The sequence below is a fragment of the Oncorhynchus clarkii genome, chromosome 16 (genome assembly GCF_045791955.1).
Source record: "Oncorhynchus clarkii lewisi isolate Uvic-CL-2024 chromosome 16, UVic_Ocla_1.0, whole genome shotgun sequence".
In the NCBI taxonomy this organism is placed as follows: Eukaryota; Metazoa; Chordata; class Actinopteri; order Salmoniformes; family Salmonidae; genus Oncorhynchus; species Oncorhynchus clarkii.
Window position 1 is genome coordinate 64,689,426 of NC_092162.1, and position 18,647 is coordinate 64,708,072.

The following is an 18,647-nucleotide window of genomic DNA, read 5'->3' on the forward strand; positions in this document are numbered from 1 at the left end:
TCATGTTTTAGAGGCAATCTCACAAAATAACAGTGTGTTTTTCCAGTGTGTGGGGATGTGCTAGCTGGGAGGGAGCATCTGTGTTCAAGTGTGATGGAGATTGCGGATGGCAGGTACAGAGAGAGAATGAGGCTGTGCCTCTCCACCCTCTGGCCCTCCTGGTAGAGGCCCATAAGGTCAGGCAGCGTACGGTGGTCTGCAAAACAGAATCCAGGGACACTTACATGTAACTGACATTATTGATTCTATTTTAACCATGTTTTCATATTTTATGTTTCGAGACTGTTTTTCTTTTCTTCTAATTTTGTTGTAATAATGAAGTGTTATTCAAGCTCTTTCCATTCTGGCATATCCTGAGTATGACAAAATGCAGTCCGTACAGGGTGTAGTTCTCCTGCTGCTCTCTCTTGGTCTATTTTACAGAATATGTGAATTAGTGTAGAAGGGGAGGGTGGAGAGGGGGAGGGGCAGAAAGCGAGAGATAGGATAGGAAGAGAGAGACAGGAGCATGGCAAGAGGAAGAAAAAGAGAGATAGGATGACAGAGAGAGGAGCATGGCAAGAGGAAGAAAGAGAGAGATAGGATTATTGCATGATTGGCTAAAGAGGGATTTAAAACTCTGCCCAGTTGGCTGTTGATTAGCCTTTCTCTCTTTGTGTGGGTGTGTTTTGGGGCTTATGCTATGTCACTGTGTGTGTGTGCAACTGAGCCAAGCTCTGCAGTTTGACCTAAAGCTGCACATTCCTTTCAGCTCACGTCAAATCTGCCTGGGAGAGTAATAGCGAGAGAGTACAGAGCGAGAGAAAGAGAGAAAGAGAGAGTGAGAGAGGAGCGTGCCCCGTAGTGTGGTGGGGGACTTAAAGGGGAAATAGGCAACAAAGGATAAGAGGTTGTGGAGAAGCAGCTCTTAGCGTGGAGACATCAGCAGGAAGTAAGATATGGCTCTATTGGAAATTATGTTTCAGAATTATGTTCAACAGTTTGTCTGTTCTTTCTTTGTTGTGTTAAATTCCATGAAAAGCCATGGTGAGATTGCTTTCTCTCTGTGTGTGTGTGTGTGTGTGTGTGTGTGTGTGTGCGTTGCTGTTTTGAAAATGTGAAAAATGTTACTTGAAACTCCCCCCACCACAATAACAGTATTGTTTGTGGTGCTTTGCTATGACCTGAAATAAGAGGGCTTACTGACATCTGAGAACATGTATAATATGTTAGTGTAGAATTACTTAAATGCATGTGTATATATTAAATATAGATATATTTTATATTGCATGAAATATATATTTTTTTCTTGGTACTTTGCAGAGCTAAATATCTTTACTTGGCCATGTAATGAAGCTTGAACATGCCTTCAACCTCCCCCAAAGAGATTAGGATAAAATCATCACATGCTTTATTATCCGTGTGTAAACTAATATTGTCTCAGCTGACAGATTCACCGCCTGTCTGCTACTGCTTATGCTATTGCTGCTATCTCATCTACCTGCTGAGTTCAACGTCTATTTTCAATTAAGATTTGTTTGAGTTGTGAACTAACGTGAATTCAAGGTGAAACCAACAACAAATGTCCCCATGTCATTGGATTTAGGTTAAAAGTTGGGTGGAAAAAAACCCCGAAATGTCCTTATGTTGATAGATTTCTTTGTTGTTGAAATGACATGAAAACAACATTGATTCAACCCGTTTTTTTGCCCAGTGGATGATAGCGTCTTTAATTCACCGTGTGAACATTTCTCAGGCACCTCTATTGTTCTTTTGAAATCGTGGGCTCTTAAGTCCTCAACAACAACTGAAAGGAAACTCCGGTCCAAAGTTTATTGCTGCCTACTAATTAGGGAGGGTTGTAAATGGGACTAATTTGTCAACATGTTGCGTTGTTGTTCTATATTGGCCAAACCCTGATATTGTAATAGGAGCACAATTTGATTTCCTTACTAGTTCGATTTAAATCTGTTAAATGTTGGAGTAATAACACAAATGATTGCAACACCTTTAACACATTTTAGGAAAATTAGGATTTTCTGAAACGGATGCCACAAAAGGTCATCAATCCTTTAAAAATAATTTAATCATTTTGATCACAATGTCATTTCCCTTCATTTAAATTGACTAAAACCAAGAGACACTAGACTCACCAAATGACCAATGGAATCTTCACATTTATGACATACTAAAAGGGTGTGATTAGCTAATCCTTTTCTTTGTAGACCCCTCCTCAGATAATAGTTTGCCACCGGAGAGAATGCTCAAGGTCCTTACATATCTTTGTATTCAGTGATTTTTAAGGTGGTAACACTAATGACATAAAACCGAGGGACACGCCATACTAGTAAAACAAGTAGCCTTCTGTTTTTATTGATATATACAATATATTACCTCACTGTCTAGCCTTCAAAATAGTATATATATATATATATATAAATATATATAAATCCCCTAAATATGTCACCACACCTCTTCACATCACCAGTGGGACAAGCCAACCTGCTAGCCCCCAGTAGTTTTTACAGTGTATACAAATAGATGTGTTGCAGTAAAAAGGACGTACATATGTTTTAAATAACAGTTCAATAAAACGGAGAATGTATTACTTGTAATGTTTTTGTCATTTTAAAGTGTTTCTACGTGGTGTCAAAGTCAAGCATTTACCACCGCAGTTCAAGAATGACCCTATTGTCACTTTACTGTGACACGGATCTTAACCCTGGGCTTGAAGCCAGTTTTCACATAATACGTGCAGAAACAGCACATCTAGAACCAAGCAAAACAATTGCACCATTTCCTTCACATGCAAGAAAAGTGCTGACTGTGGTGCATTACACATCTTTCTTACTTTCCAGCAGCTCTTCCCACTGCAGTTTCATTTGAAATTGATATTTTAGTTCTATTTCATATTTAACCAGGCAAATCAGTTAAGAACACATTTTTAGTTACAATGACGGCCTAGGAACAGTGGGTTAACGGCCTTGTCCAGGGGCAGAACGACAGATTTTTACCTTGTCAGCTTGAGGATTCGATCTAGCAACCTTTCGGTTACTGGCCCAACACTCTAACCACTAGGGTACCTGCCGCCCCAATTTAATTGGGTCTACAGAGGGTTATTAGAAATGATGTATGATTTTATATGCGTCGTGTACTGTCGGGATTCATAGGAGGAGTTGAAAAATATGAACCAAACACCAGTGAAGCACCATTCAATGCCAATAGGGTTTTATTTATGATATTCATAATTCATGAGGCTGTCTATTATCTTCATGCACAGTACTGTAGTAATCTTTACTAGCATGTTGTTCATCTTAACTATACATGTTGGACCACCATGAAGTTAGATTCACTCTGCTACAAAGGCCAGTGCCCTTTTCAAAAAGTAATGACTTCACCCTTTTTTTTTTTTTGTCTTCCACCCATTTTGAGGTTGATCAGTTACACTGTAAAAAAAAAAAAAAATCCAACTTAACTAATTGCTTAATCTGTAACGGTCGTCGTATGAAGGAGAAGAGGAGGACCAAGGTGCAGCGTGGTATGTGTTCATATTTATTCAAATGAACACGGAAATAACAAAAATAATAAAGAGACACAACCGAAAACAGTTCTGGCTGGTGCAGACACACAACAGAAAACAATCACCCACTAAACACAATAGAAAACCCGCTACCTAAATATGGTTCTCAATCAGGGACAACGATAGACAGCTGCCTCTGATTGAGAACCATACCAGGCCAAACATAGAAATAGCAAATCATAGAAAAACTAACATAGACAACCCACCCAACTCACACCCTGACCATACTAAAACAAAGACATAATAAATGAACTAAGGTCAGAACGTGACATAATCTGCGTTATTCTGTGAGTTGAGTGTAATTCAAATGGACAAGAATTTGAGCTAATGTGTTGTTTACTCAACAAACTAAGTGAGCTGAAGTGAGCTGAATTTGAAAAAGCTTGTTGCGTAAAATTACAAATTCATGTTTGCCTTTGGAAGGTTAGGCAACACGGTATGTGGTTCAGCTATATGGCCAAATGCTGAGCAAACTCACAATCCTATTGAAGCTGGTTGCCTTACAATTGTACGTTAAATCAACAAACTCTGCTTGTTGAGTAAAATTGCAAATGTATGTTTGCTCAAAACCACACCCAACATGATCATATTTCCCAGAGCATGCTCTATTGCAGGGTGATTTTCATAATTGTTTGTTTCAATACCTGTGTTTTTGCATTGGTTGATTCATCTTATGGAACATAAATAACATACATTTTTCTAAACTAATCCAATCCGTTAGTAGTTTGACTTTTTCCATGTGTTACTGAGATGGCTGTTCCAGTTTATATGATTTAGGTAGTCTCAATAATCATAATCAATCATCCCTACACTGGCAGTCATTCTCAATGCGGGTTACGGGTGATTAAAATGTTCAATTGTTGTATATCTTCACCGTTGGATTCCAATAGGAGTTACACATCACTTTGCAAGCCAGCATAATGTGACTTACAGGCTTGATGTGGCCTGTAAACCAGGAGTTTCAGACCACTGTGTTAGGGTGTAACTAGGCCTTCAAATAAAGGCCTTATGATATACACTACCTGTCAAAAGTTTTAGAACACCTACTCATACAAGGGTTTTTCTTTATTTTGACTATTTTCTACATTGTAGAATAATAGTGAAGACATCAAAACTCTGAAATAACTCATATGGAATCATGAAGTAACCAAAAAAGGGTTAAACAAATCTAAATATATTTTATATTTGAGATTCTTCTTTGCACACACTTGGCATTCTCTCAACCAGCTTCACCTGGAATACTTTTCCGACCTTCTTGAAGGAGTTCCCACATATGCTGAGCACTTGTTGACTGCTTTTTCTTCACTCTGTGGTCCTACTCATCCCAAACCATCTAAATTTGGTTGAGGTCAGGGGATTGTGGAGGCCAGGTCATCTGATGCAGCACTTCATCACTTTCCTTCTTGGTAAAATAGCTCTTACACAGCCTGGGGGTGTGTTGGGTCATTGTCCTGTTGAAAAACAAATGATAGTCCCACTAAGCGCAAACCAATTGGGATGGCGTATCACTACAGAATGCTGTGGTAGCCGTGCTGGTGCGTTGAATTCTAAATCAATCACAGACAGTGTCACAAGCAAAGCACCATCACACTCCATGCTTTACAGTGGGAAATACACATGCAGAGATCATCCATTCACCCACACCGCATCTCACAAAGACACGGTGGTTGGAACCAGGAATCTCAAATTTGGACTCCAGACCAAAGGACAAATTTCCACCTAATGTCCATTGCTCGTGTTTCTTGGCCCAAGCAAGTCTCTTGTTACTTAAACTCTGTGAAGCATTTACTTGGGCTGTAATTTATGAGGCTGGTAACTAATGAACTTATCCTCTGCAGCAGAGGTAACGTCTTCCTTTCCTGTGGCGGTCCTCATGAGAGCCAGTTTCATCGTAGCGCGTGATGGTTTTTGCGACTGCACATGAAGAAACTTTAAAAGTTCTTGACATTTTCCACATTGACGGACCTTCATGTCTTAAAGTAATGATGGACTGTCATTTCTCTTTGCTTATTTGAGCTGTTCTTGCCATAATATGGACGTGGTATTTTACCAAATAGGGCTATCTTCTGTATACCCCCTACCTTGTCACAACACAACTGATTGGCTCAAATGCATTAGGAAGGAAAGAAATTCCACAAATTAACATTTATGAAGGCACACCTGTTAATTTAAATTCATTCCAGGTGACTACCTCCTGAAGCTAGTTGAGAGAATGCCAAGAGTGTGCAAAGCTGTCATCAAGGTAAAGGGTGGCTGTTTGAAGAATCTCAAATATAAAATATATTTTGATTTGTTTAACACTTTTTTTGTTACTACATGATTCCATGTTTTATTTCATAGTTTTGATGTCTTCACTATTATTCTACAATGTAGAAAGTAGTCAAAATAAATAAAAACCCTTGAATGAGTAGGTATTCTAAAACATTTGACCGGTAGTGTATGTAATGTAAAGAGTTGAATTTTACACTAGGAAATATCCAAATAAGGTTGAACAAATTCTCAAGTTGAATTATATGTTCACTCAACTTAAAATTCAAAGTTGAGTGAACATTTCAACTTGAGAATGTATGTTGGTTCAGCTATATTCTCAAATGTTGAGCAAACTCACAATCCTATTGCAGCTAGTTGCCTTACAATTGTAGGTTGAATCAACATATTATTATTGTGTTGCCGCTACAGAGGCCTGCTGAGGACAAACATAGGGAAACAGTACCCTAGTGTGCTCTCCTATAACAGTGTGTCTGGTCTTTTCCTCCCCAGCATGTTGCTGTCTTTCCTGGCTTTGTGCTGTGGCGGAGCAGCTGTTCTGTATGTCCTGTATTCCTGGCTGATCCCTGCAGCTGTGCAGTACAATGCATGGTGGGCCCTGCTCTGGCACGACACCATTGTAGAGAGGGCACTCAATATCCTCACCCGATCCACCCGACCCCAGGTGACCTCTCAGACCTTTCACCCTTTGGAACTCATGTTTACTCAGTTACATTCACTCGTTTTTTTAATGCAGAAAAGTGATAGAAAATGAAGATATCATAGCTTCTTTAAAAAAGCATCTTTCCCCTGTATTAATATCAGAAGTTTCTTCTGGTCTGGTTCTTTGTTTCTTCTCACACAAACCCTCATTCTCCCTCTGATGCCCAGCGTCTTCTGAGAGCAGTTCAGAAGAAGGCAATCAAAGGAGACCCTCAGAGTGTCATCTCCACTATCGATTACTTCTGCAGGCATTCTGAATGGGCCATGAATGTGGGAGATGAGAAAGGTATTGTACACCTTGTACTCCTTGTGTTCTGCTTTCACATGCATTTCCTGGTTGCCTCCTCTCTCAGTGTGTTCTTACACACTCTCTTGAATGTTGACCTGTGGATTCTTCCCTCCCTCTACAAGTCTATCTTGTTTTGTGAGAGAATAGCCTTAAGACTTATCACAGCTCAGTCATGAATGTACTGTCTCTCTGGGTCAATAAAACATCTGCATGACTGCACATGCATAGAGGGGTACTTGACACACACACATGTGCCAGAAGCACATGCCACAAGCACAGGCAGTCAAATAACCGGTTACTTTTGAATATATACTGGTATGTGGTAATATGCCGTATGTTACCTAGGAAACTACACAAAGAACTGTGTAGTTATGTTAGTCACATTATTGTCCTGTCTGTGTATTTAGGGGCCATCTTGGACTCTGTGGTGTGCGAGGTTAGTCCATCCACTGCCCTGGAGCTGGGTACGTACTGTGGTTATTCCACTGTTCGTATTGCCCGCCTGCTGCCCCCTGGCACCAAGCTCATTACCCTGGAGTTCAACCCAGACTATGCCGCTGTGGCTCGTCAGATCATTGAGTATTCTGGGCTCCAGGACAAGGTGAGGGTGCTATGGACAGACAGGCTGAATTCAATAGAACACACATTGTGATCTTTATGTATGCTTAAACATTGCTCTGGTGTGTTGACTGAATTCCAACAGGTATACAGTAGACAGAGTCAATCATATTTATGTTATTCAAACTCCCATGATGTTTTGGCAGATTTGTCTGGTGGAAGGAGCCTCAGGAGATCTAATCCCCAAGATGCAGGAGCTATTTGGGATTAAAACGTTTGATTTTGTCTTCTTGGACCACTGGAAAGACCGCTACCTGCCTGATATCAAACTTCTAGAGGTAAAAAAAACAGCTGTATATGTCTGCAATTACCCTGTACATGTTCTGTATTACTTTGCAAATGAACAGCAGCCAATTCTTCCCTTCTTCCTTTGCGTCTTTTGTCAGGAGTGTCAGCTGTTGAGGAAAGGATCCATACTGCTAGCAGACAATGTCATCTGTCCTGGAACCCCTGACTACTTGGAGTATGTCAGAAACAGCCCCCGGTACGAGAGCAAATATTTCAAATCCCACCTGGAGTACACTAAAGTGGAGGATGGCCTGGAGAAATCTGTGTTCTTGGGATAAAGACGTGACAGGCCGTGGTTCATATTCAATAACACCTACCGCACCTATGTTTATCCAGTATCTTTGTTTACTTACCTACTGCCCATGTACACACTAAGGAGTGGCACTGTGAAAACAAAACATCTATCTGAAAGGCTCTGTGCAATTGGGATCCTTGGGACATCCCTGGTCCATTGAAGTTGACATTTAAAATGGTTATGGTTAAGGTAAGTGTTAAGGTTAAGGTTGGGTAAGGGTTACATTTTATGGTAGGGACATCCCAAGGATCCCGGATAGCACTGACCTGTCTGTAAGGAAAGCCTAACTGCTACTTTTAGAGGACCCAGCACCATTTTGACACTACTGCGTAAATACTGCCATGTGGGTTTAATTTAAATGAGCTCTCTGTATCCTTCCGGCTGCCATAGTGGAGCACAAAAAGGAAGGGTGGGTGTATTGTCCCTATTCACAAAGCCTTTATTTGACAGTTTAAAACTACTTAGTGTTGTGTAATAGGAGTCAAACCAAGATGAATAAAATCAGGAAGTCATCTTATTACCATATTTCTGATGTGATTACAGTAAAATGCAGTGCTTTACATTATATTCTTTATGCTTCACATTTTGTAAAATTGTTGTATATTACATGTTAGTCATTTAGTAGACACTTATACAGAGCAACTCACAGGAGCAATTAGGGTTAAGTTCTTTGCTCAAGGGCACGTCGGTCGATTTTTCACCAAGTTGGTTCCGGGATTCAAACCAGCAACCGTTTGGTTACTGGCCCAACGCTCTTAACCGCTACACTACCTGCTGCCCTATAAATTAATTTATCAATTGTAAACCTTGCTTGTCAGGCATCAATTGTTTAATACTTGCAAGATTTGCTGAACATTCGTATTTTTAATGATGGATTTTACTCAGATTATTTTGAACCCATCTTTGTAATGAAGGGTTTGGAGTTGTGATGATAATGAAGATATTGAGAACAACGGACAAATGCTTAAATCCAATTAATGTCTTTATTAACATCGCAAAGGATGGGTCGTGCTCAGACGAGTACCTTGCCAAACCTACATTTGACATAACTCTAACTTAAACAACATGTACATCCTAAGATCATTACCGAATTTATCATTACAAAAACATTGGGTCAGTTACAGTGCCTTCAAAAAGTGCTCCTACCGCTTGACTTATTTCCACATGTTGTTGTGTTACAGCCTGAATTCAAAATCAATAACATGGATTGTTTTTCTCACCCATCTACACACAAAAGTTCATAATAACAAAGTGAAAACATGTTTTTAGAAATGCTTGCAAATGTATTGAAATGAAATACAGAAATATCTCATTTATATAATTATTCACACCCCTGGGTCAATACTTTGTAGAAGCACCTTTGGCAGCGATTACAGCTGTGAGTCTTTCTGGGTACGTCTCTAAGAGCGTTCCACACCTGGACATTTTCCTAGTATTCTTTACAGAATTCTTCAAATGCTGTTAATCATTGCTAGACAACTATTTTCAAGTCTTGCCAGAGATTTTCAAGTAGATTTAAGTCATAACTGTAACTCGGCCATTCAGGAACATTCACCGTCTTCTTGGTAAGCAACCCCAGTGTGGATCTGGTTTTGTGTTTTAGGTTATTGTCCTGCTGGAAGGTGAATTCATCTCCCGGTATCTGGTGGAAAGCAGACTGAACCAGGTTTTTCTCTAGTGTAAAAACTGATCTGAGTTGTGTTGGTAAAAGGACTGTATCTTGCAGTAACTGTTGGTTTGAGTTAGGACGTGGTGCAGTTCCCATTAGAGATTGTGGTTTATTATTTCAGTTAAATTGGTGAAGAAAATGATGACAGATGATAACATGTTTGAGGATGTAAGTATGGGATGGTTATTTGGTCATAAGCATCCAAATACACAAAGGAAAGGGTTACAAGAGAAAAGGTGTCTTGTAGCAAACCACTTACAAACAGAAATGGTAAGATCTGCCACACTGATTAGTGACAGGTGTGGGAATGTAAAGGTTGTGAAGGAGCTGGAGTCCCTCCTCTGCTGGAGGGGGATTGGACAGGGGGATAGTGGTTGGTGATAGGATGAGGGAACTGTCGGTCAGGGTAGGTGCAATTAGACCACATCTAGGGTTTTGCCTGTGCTTAGCTCCATTCCATTTCTTTTTTATCCTGAAAAACTCACCGGTCCTTAATGATTACAAGCATACCCATAACATGATGCAGCCACCACTGTGTTGAGAATATGTAGAGTGATACTCAGTAATGTGTTGTATTTTCCCCAAATTAAAGACTTACTGCCTTGTCTCTTTTATTCTGTACTGGCTTCCTTCTTTTCTACAATGTTGTTGATCCATCCTCAGTTTTCTCCTTTCACAGCCATTAAACTCTGGAACTGTTTTAAAGTCCCCATTGGACTCATGGTGAAATCCCTGAGCAGTTTCCTTCCTCTCCAGCAACTGAGTTAAGAACAACTTTGTAGTTACTGTGTGTATTGATACACCATCCAAAGTGTAATTAATAACTTCACCATGCTCAAAGGGATGTTTAATATCTGCTTTTTTACATTTTTACCCATTTACCAATAGGTGCCCTTTGTGGGGCATTGGAAAACCTCCCTGGTCTTTGTGGTTGAATCTGTGTTTTAAATTCACTGCTCGACTGAGGGACCTTACAATTATCTGCATGTGTGAGGTGCAGAGATGAGGTAGTCCTTCAGAAATCATGGTAAACACTATTATTGCACACAAAGTGAGTCCATGAAACCTGACTTGTTAAGCAAATTTGTACTCATGAACTTAACAAAGGGGTTGAATACGTATTGACGCAAGACATTTCAGCTTTTCATTTTTAATACATTTGTAAAAGAAAATCTAAAATCCTAATTCCACTTTGACATTATGGAGTACTGTTCATAGGCCAGTGACAAATTATTTTATTTTTTTTACATTTAATTGATTTTAAATTAAGGCTGTAACACAACAAAATGTGGAACAAGTCAGGGGTACTTTCTGAAGGCAATGTACATATTCACTTTGGTCACCATAGCTTGAAGGTAATGTATGCATTGGTAAGTCTTCTTTGTGTTCCATGAGTAGTACTGACTTGCCTAGTTAAATAAAGATTCAATAAAATAGCCCACGTTAACATACTGTATGTAGCCTAAGAAACAAGGTTCATGAAATTGATAACTTGCTAGTAACAGAAAACATTCATATACTGACTATCTCTGAACTCACTTAGATAATACAGTGGTAACAATACATGGTTTCAACATCTTCAGATGCCAATGGTGGAGGTGTTGCCGTTTATGTTTAGAGTCATATTCCTGTAGGGATTGGAAAGGATCTCATGTCAAATGCTATTTAAGTCATATGGCTACAGGTTCACCTGCCTCACCTAAAGCCCCTTCTTGTGGGAAGCTTATATATACCACCAAGTACCAACAGTTAGTATCTGGATAATATGTGTGAAATGCTTGATAATGTACAGTATGTGATATCAACAGAGAGGTATATTTTCTCGGTTACCTAAATAGACTGGCTTTCATCAAGCTGCAGACTCAAGAAAAATCTTCAAACTGTAACCAGTACCTGCAACCTGGTTCAGGTTATCAGACAATCTACCAGGGTAGTTACAAACAGCACAGGAATGAAATCATTCACATGTACATTACAATGTGATTTTCTGGATTGCTTTTCCTCATTTTGTCTGTCATAGTTGAAGTGTACCTATGATGAAAAGTACAGGCCTTTCTCATCTTTTTAAGTGGGAGAACTTGCACAATTGGTGGCTGACTAAATACTTTTTTGCCCCACTGTATTGATCACGTCTTTACTAATGCTGCAGAAATATGCTTTAAAGCAGTATCCAAATCCATCGGATGTAGTGATCATAATATAGTAGCCATATCTGGGAACACCAACGTTTCAGCACGCTTATAGGGAAGGGCATTCATCATGTACGGCACTTACACAAATGACTGATGATTGGCGGAGAGAAATTGATAAAACAGTTGTGGGAGCTGTTTTGTTAGACTTCAGTGCGACTTTTGACATTATCGATCATAATCTGCTGCTGGAAAAACGTGTGTTATGGCTTTACACCCCCTGCTATATTGTGGATTGAGAGATTTGTCTCACAGAACACAGAGGGTGTTCTTTAATGGAAGCCTCTCCAACATAAACCAGTTAGAGTCAGGCATTCCCCAGGCCAGCTGTCTAGGCTCCTTACTTTTTTCAATCTTTACTAATGACCTGCCACTGGCTCTGAGTAAAGCCTGTGTGTCTATGTATGCTTTTTAAAATATTGTTTATGCAACCTTTATTTAACTAGGCAAGTCAGTTAAGAACCAATTCTTATTTACAATGATGGCCTACACCGACCAAACCCGGATGACGCTGGGCCAATTGTGCGCTGCCCTATGGGACTCACAATCACAGCCGATTGTGATTCAGCCTGAATGCTGATGACTCAACATTATACACATCAGCTACCGCACTTAACAAAGAGCTGCAATCAGTTTTAGAATGTGTGATAAGAAATAAGATAGTCCTAAATATTTCTAAAACTAAAAGCATTGTATTTGGGACAAACCATTCACTAAACCTCCTCTAAATCCTGTAATGAATAATGTGGAAATTGAGCAAGTTGAGAAAACGAAACTGCTTGGAGTAACCCTGGATTGTAAACTATTATGGTCAAAACATATTGATACAACAGTAGCTAAGATGGGGGGAGGTCTGTCCATAATAAAGCACTGCTCTGCCATCTTAACAATTTTATTAACAAGGCAGGTCCTACAGCCTGGACTACTGTCCAGTCGTGGGGTCAGGTGTCACAAAGAGGGACTTAGGAAAATTAAAATTGGCCCAGAACAGGGCAGCACAGCTACATGGAGTGCTAACATTAATAAGACGCATCTCAATCTCTTCTCGCCAAAGTAGAGGAGAGATTGACTTCATCAACCCTTGTTTTGTGAGAAGTATTGAAATGTTGAATGCATCTGTTTAAACTACTAGCACACAGCTCAGACACCCATGCATACCCCATAAGACCACCAATGGACTCTTCACAGTTCCCAAGTCCAGAACAGACTATGGGTGGCACACAGTACTAGATAGAGCCAGAACAGACTATAGGTGGCACACAGTACTAGATAGAGCCATGACTACTTGGAACTCTATTCCACATCAAGTAACTCATGCAAGCAGTAACATCAGATTTAAATAAATAAAATATTTAAATATATAAAATATATATAAATACACTTTATGGAACAGGGCAGACTGTGAAAAGACACACACAGACACACACACATGATAACATAGCACTATACACACAGGTACACGTGGATTTTGTGTTCTAGATAAGTGGTAGTAGAGTAGTGGCCTGAGGGCACACACGTAATGTGTTGTGAAATCTGTTATGAAATGTATTGCAGTGTTTTTTAAATTGTATATAACTGCCTACATTTTGCTGGACCCCAGGAAGAGTAGCTGCTGCCTTGGCAGGAACTAATGGGGATCCATAATAAACCCCAGGAAGAGTAGCTGCTGCCTTGGCAGGAACTAATGGGGATCCATAATAAACCCCAGGAAGAGTAGCTGCTGCCTTGGCAGGAACAAATGGGGATCCATAATAAACCCCAGGAAGAGTAGCTGCTGCCTTGGCAGGAACTAATGGGGATCCATAATAAACCCCAGAAAGAATAGCTGCTGCCTTGGCAGGAACTAATGGGGATCCATAATAAACCCCAGGAAGAATAGCTGCTGCCTTGGCAGGAACTAATGGGGATCCATAATAAACCCCAGGAAGAATAGCTGCTGCCTTGGCAGGAACTAATGGGGATCCTTAATAAATACAAATACCTTTCTGAGAAAAGTTACCTAACAAACACGCAATGAACATAACGTGACGTGTCCAAGCAAATATTCAAATCAAATCTAAGTTTATTTGTCACCTTACAGTGAAGTGCTTTACTTACTGGCTCTAACCAATAATGCAAAAAAGGTATTAGGTGAACAATAGGTAAGTAAAGAAATAAAACAACAGTAAAAAGACAGTAGTGAGGCTATAAATGTAGCGAGGCTACATACAGACACCGGTTAGTCAGGCTGATTGAGGTAGTAGGTACATGTAGATATGGTTAAAGTGACTATGCATATATGATGAACAGAGAGTAGCAGTAGCGTAAAAGAGAGGTTGGTGGATGGTGGGACACAATGCAGATAGCCCGGTTAGCCAATGTGCGGGAGCACTGGTTGGTCGGCCCAATTGATGTAGTATGTACATGAATGTATAGTTAAAGTGACTATGCATATATGATAAACAGAGAGTAACAGCAACGTAAAAAGAGGAGTTGGGGGGGCACACAATTTAAATAGTCCGGGTAGCCATTTGATTACCTGTTCAGGAGTCTTATAGCTTGGGGATAAAAACTGTTGAGAAGCCTTTTTGTCCTAGACTTGGCACTCCAGTACCGCTTGCCATGCGATAGTAGAGAGAACAGTCTATGACTGGTGTGGCTGGGGTCTTTGACAATTTTTAGGGCATTCCTCTGACACCGTCTGGTATAGAGTTCCTGGGTGGCAGGCAGCTTAGCCCCAGTGATGTACTGGGCCGTACGCACTACCCTCTGTAGTGCCTTGCGGTCAGAGGCCGAGCAGTTACCGTACCAGGCAGTGATGCTATTAGAGGGAGAATAATGTTTTTTAATGTTAACAGAGATGCATGCAGTTGAAGTCGGAAGTTTAATGAATAATGTAGAAATTGGTTGGAGTCATTAAAACTCGTTTTTCAACCACTCCACAAATTTCTTGTTAACAAACTATAGTTTTGGTATGTTGGTTAGGACATCTACTTTGTCAATGACACAAGTACATTTTTCCAACAATTGTTTACAGACAGATTATTTCACTTATAATTCACTGTATCACAATTCCAGTGGGTCAGAAGTTTACATACACTAAGTTCACTGTGCCTTTAAACAGCTTGGAAAATTCCAGAAAATGATGTCATGGCTTTAGAAGCTTCTGATAGGCTAATTGACATAATTTGAGTCAATTGAAGGTGTGCCTGTGGATGTATTTCAAGGCCTACCTTCAAACTCAGTGCCTCTTTGCTTGACATCATGGGAAAATCAAAAGAAATCAGCCAAGACTTCAGAGAAAAAATTGTAGACCTCCACAAGTCTGGTTCATCCTTGGGAGCAATTTCCAAATTGTCCTATATCGACATAACCTGAAAGGCCGCTCGGCAAGAAAGAAGCCACTGCTCCAAAACCGCCATTAAAAAAAAGCCAGACTACGGTTTGCAACTGCACATGGGGACAAATATCGTACTTTTTGGAGAAATGTCCTCTGGCTAGTATTTATGCTGCAGTAGTTTGTGTCGGGGAGCTAGGGTCAGTTTGTTGTATCTGGAGTACTTCTCCTGTCCTATCCGGTGTCCTGTGTGAATTTAAGTATGCTCTCTTTAATTTTCTCTTTCTCTCTCTCGGAGGACCTGAGCCCTCGGACCATGCCTCAGAACTACCTGACATGATGACTCCTTGCTGTCCCCAGTCCACCTGGCCGTACTGCTGCTTCAGTTTCAACTGTTCTGCCTGAGATTATTATTATTTGACCATGCTGGTCATTTATGAACATTTGAACATCTTGGCCATGTTCTGTTATAATCTCCACCCGGCACAGACAGAAGAGGACTTGTCCACCCCACATAGCCTGGTTCCTCTCTAGGTTTCTTCCTAGGTTTTTGCCTTTCTAGGGAGTTTTTCCTAGCCACCGTGCTTCTACACCTGCATTGCTTGCTGTTTGGGGTTTTAGGCTGGGTTTCTGTACAGCACTTTGAGATATCAGCTGATGTACGAAGGGCCATATAAATACATTTGATTTGGTCTGATGAAACAAAAACAGAACTGTTTGGCCATAATGACCATCGTTATGTTTGGAGGAAAAAGGGGGAAGCTTGCAAGCTGAAGAACACCATCCCAACAGTGAAGCATGGGGGTGGCAGCATCATGTTGTGGGGGTGACTGGTGCAGGAGAGACTGGTGCACTTCACAGAATAGATGGCATCATGAGGTAGAAAAATTATGTGGGTATATTGAAGCAACATCTCAAGACATCAGTCAGGAAGTTAAAGCTTGGTCGCAATTGGGTCTTCTAAATGGACAATGACCACAAGCATACTTCCAAAGTTGTGGCAAAATGTCTTAAGGACAACAAAGTCAAGGTATTAGAGTGGCCATCACAAAGCCCTGACCTCAATCCTATAGAGAAAATTGACCCAACTTATTGTGGGAAGCTTGTGGAAGGCTACCTGACACGTTTGACCCAAGTTAAACAATTTAAAGGCAATGCTACCAAATACTAATTGAGTGTATGTGAACTTCTGACCCACGGGGAATGTGATGAAAGAAATAAAAGCTCAAATAAATCATTCTCTCTACTATTATTCTGACATTTCATATTCTTAAAATAAAGTGGTGATCCTAACTGACAGGACATTTTTACTAGGATTAAATGTCAGGAATGGTGAAAAACTGAGCTTAAATGTATTTGGCTAAAGTGTATGTAAACTTCTGACTTCAACTGTATATACTGAACAAAAATATACAAACGCAACATGTAAAGTTTTAGTTTCATGAGCTGAAATAAAAGATCCCAAAAATGTTTATAATGAATTCATTTAAATTGATTGATTTCCTTATATGAACTGTATCTCAAATAAATTGTTGAAATTGTTGCATGTTGCGTTGATATTTTTGTTCAGTTTACAGTCGTGGCCAAAAGTTTTAAGAATGACACAAATATTCATTTTCAAAAAGTCTGCTGCCTCAGTTTGTATGATGGCAATTTGAATATACTCCAGAATGCTATGAAGAGTGATCAGATGAATTGCAAAGTCCCTCTTTGCCATGCAAATTAACTGAATCCCCCAAAAACATTTCCACTGCATTTCAGCCCTGCCACAAAAGGACCAGCTGAGATGTCAGTGATACTCTCGTTAACACAGGTGTGAGTGTTGACGAGGACACGACTGGAGATCACTCTGTCATACTGATTGAGTTCGAAATAACAGATTGGAAGCTTCAAAAGGAGGGTGGTGCTTGGAATCATTGTTCTTCCTCTGTCAACCATGGTTACCTGCAAGGAAACACGTGCCGTCATCATTACTTTGCATAAAAAGGGCTTCACAGGCAAGGATATTGTTGCCAGTAAGATTGCACCTAAATCAACCATTTATTGGATCATCAAGAACTTCAAGGAGAGCGGTTCAATTGTTGTGAAGAAGGCTTCAGGGCGCCCAAGAAAGTCCAGCAAGCGCCAGGGCCGTCTCCTAATGTTGATTCAGATGCGGGATCAGGGCACCACCAGTACAGAGCCTGCTCAGGAATGGCAGCAGGCAGGTGTGAGTGCATTTGCACGCACACTGAGGCAAAGACTTTTGGAGGATGGCCTGGTGTCAAGAAGGGCAGCAAAGAAGCCACTTCTCTCCAGGACAAACATCAGGAACAGACTGATATTCTGCAAAAGGTACAGGGATTGGACTGCTGAGGACTGGGGTAAAGTCATTTTCTCTGATGAATCCCCTTTCCGATTGTTTGGGGCATCCTGAAAAAAAGCTTGTCTGGAGAAGACAAGGTGAGCACTACCGTCAGTCCTGTGTCATGCCAACAGTAAAGCATCCTGAGACCATTCATGTGTGGGGTTGCTTCTCAGCCAAGGGAGTGGGCTCACTCACAATTTTGCCTTAGAACACAGCCATGAATAAAGAATGGTACCAACACATCCTCCGAGATCAACTTCTCCCAACCATCCAGGAACAGTTTGGTGACGAACAATGCCTTTTCCAGCATGATGGAGCACCTTGCCATAAGGCAAAAGTGATAACTAAGTGGCTCAGGGAACAAAAGATCAATATTTTGGGTCCATGGTCAGGAAACTCCCCAGACCTTAATCCCATTGAGAATTTGCGGTCAATCCTCAAGAGGTGGGGTGGACAAACTAAAACCCACAAATTCCGACAAACTCCAATCATTGATTATGCAAGAATGGGCTGCTACCAGAAGTTAATTGACAGCATGCCAGGGCGGATTGCAGAGGTCTTGAAAAAGAAGGGTCAACACTGAAAATATTGACTCTTTGCATCAACTTCATGTAATTGTCAATAAAAGCCTTTGACACTTATGAAATGCTTGTAATTATACTTCAGTATTCCATAGTAACATCTGACAAAAATATCTAGACACTGAGGCAGCACTTTGTGAAAATTAATATTTGTGTTATTCTCAAAACTTTTGGACACGACTATAGTTGAAACAAATCAGTAATGAGTGATTTTGATCCTGACTTGGTCTTATTTCTGCCGTTGACCAAATTATCTGTTCTTGTTAATATTACCAGGAGTCTGAAAGTATTGAAATACATATTGTATACTGAACAAAACCATAAAATGCAACATGCAACAATTCCAAAGATTTTACTGAGTTACAGTTCATATAAGGAAATATGTCAATTGAAATAAATTCAATAGGCCCTAATCTATGAATTTCATTTGACTGGGCAGGGGTGTAGCCATGGGTGGGCATAGGCCCACCCAATGGGGAGCCAGGCCTAGCCAAACAACATTTGAGTTAGCTTATGGTAGAGAAAT

General features: G+C 40.3%; 1 protein-coding gene across 1 annotated transcript; it reads left to right on the forward strand.

The window, feature by feature from the left end:
* Window positions 1-656: 656 nt before the first annotated feature.
* On the forward strand, window positions 657-10,302 carry LOC139368914 (catechol-O-methyltransferase a). Its single transcript, XM_071108403.1, has 6 exons — window positions 657-931; window positions 6,320-6,491; window positions 6,698-6,815; window positions 7,226-7,419; window positions 7,583-7,714; window positions 7,823-10,302. The coding sequence occupies exons 2-6, from the start codon at window positions 6,321-6,323 to the stop codon at window positions 8,000-8,002; spliced, it is 795 nt and encodes a 264-aa protein (XP_070964504.1). The 5' UTR covers window positions 657-931; window position 6,320; the 3' UTR covers window positions 8,003-10,302.
* The last annotated feature ends 8,345 nt before the right edge of the window (window positions 10,303-18,647 follow it).

Bases quoted from the DNA above. Each gene is read 5' to 3' on its own strand.
- LOC139368914 (XM_071108403.1), top strand. From the start codon at position 6,321: ATGTTGCTGTCTTTCCTGGCTTTGTGCTGTGGCGGAGCAGCTGTTCTG. The intron at 6,492-6,697 runs GTGACCTCTCAG...TCTGATGCCCAG, and splicing joins CCCGATCCACCCGACCCCAG to CGTCTTCTGAGAGCAGTTCA. The intron at 7,715-7,822 runs GTAAAAAAAACA...GTCTTTTGTCAG, and splicing joins CTGATATCAAACTTCTAGAG to GAGTGTCAGCTGTTGAGGAA.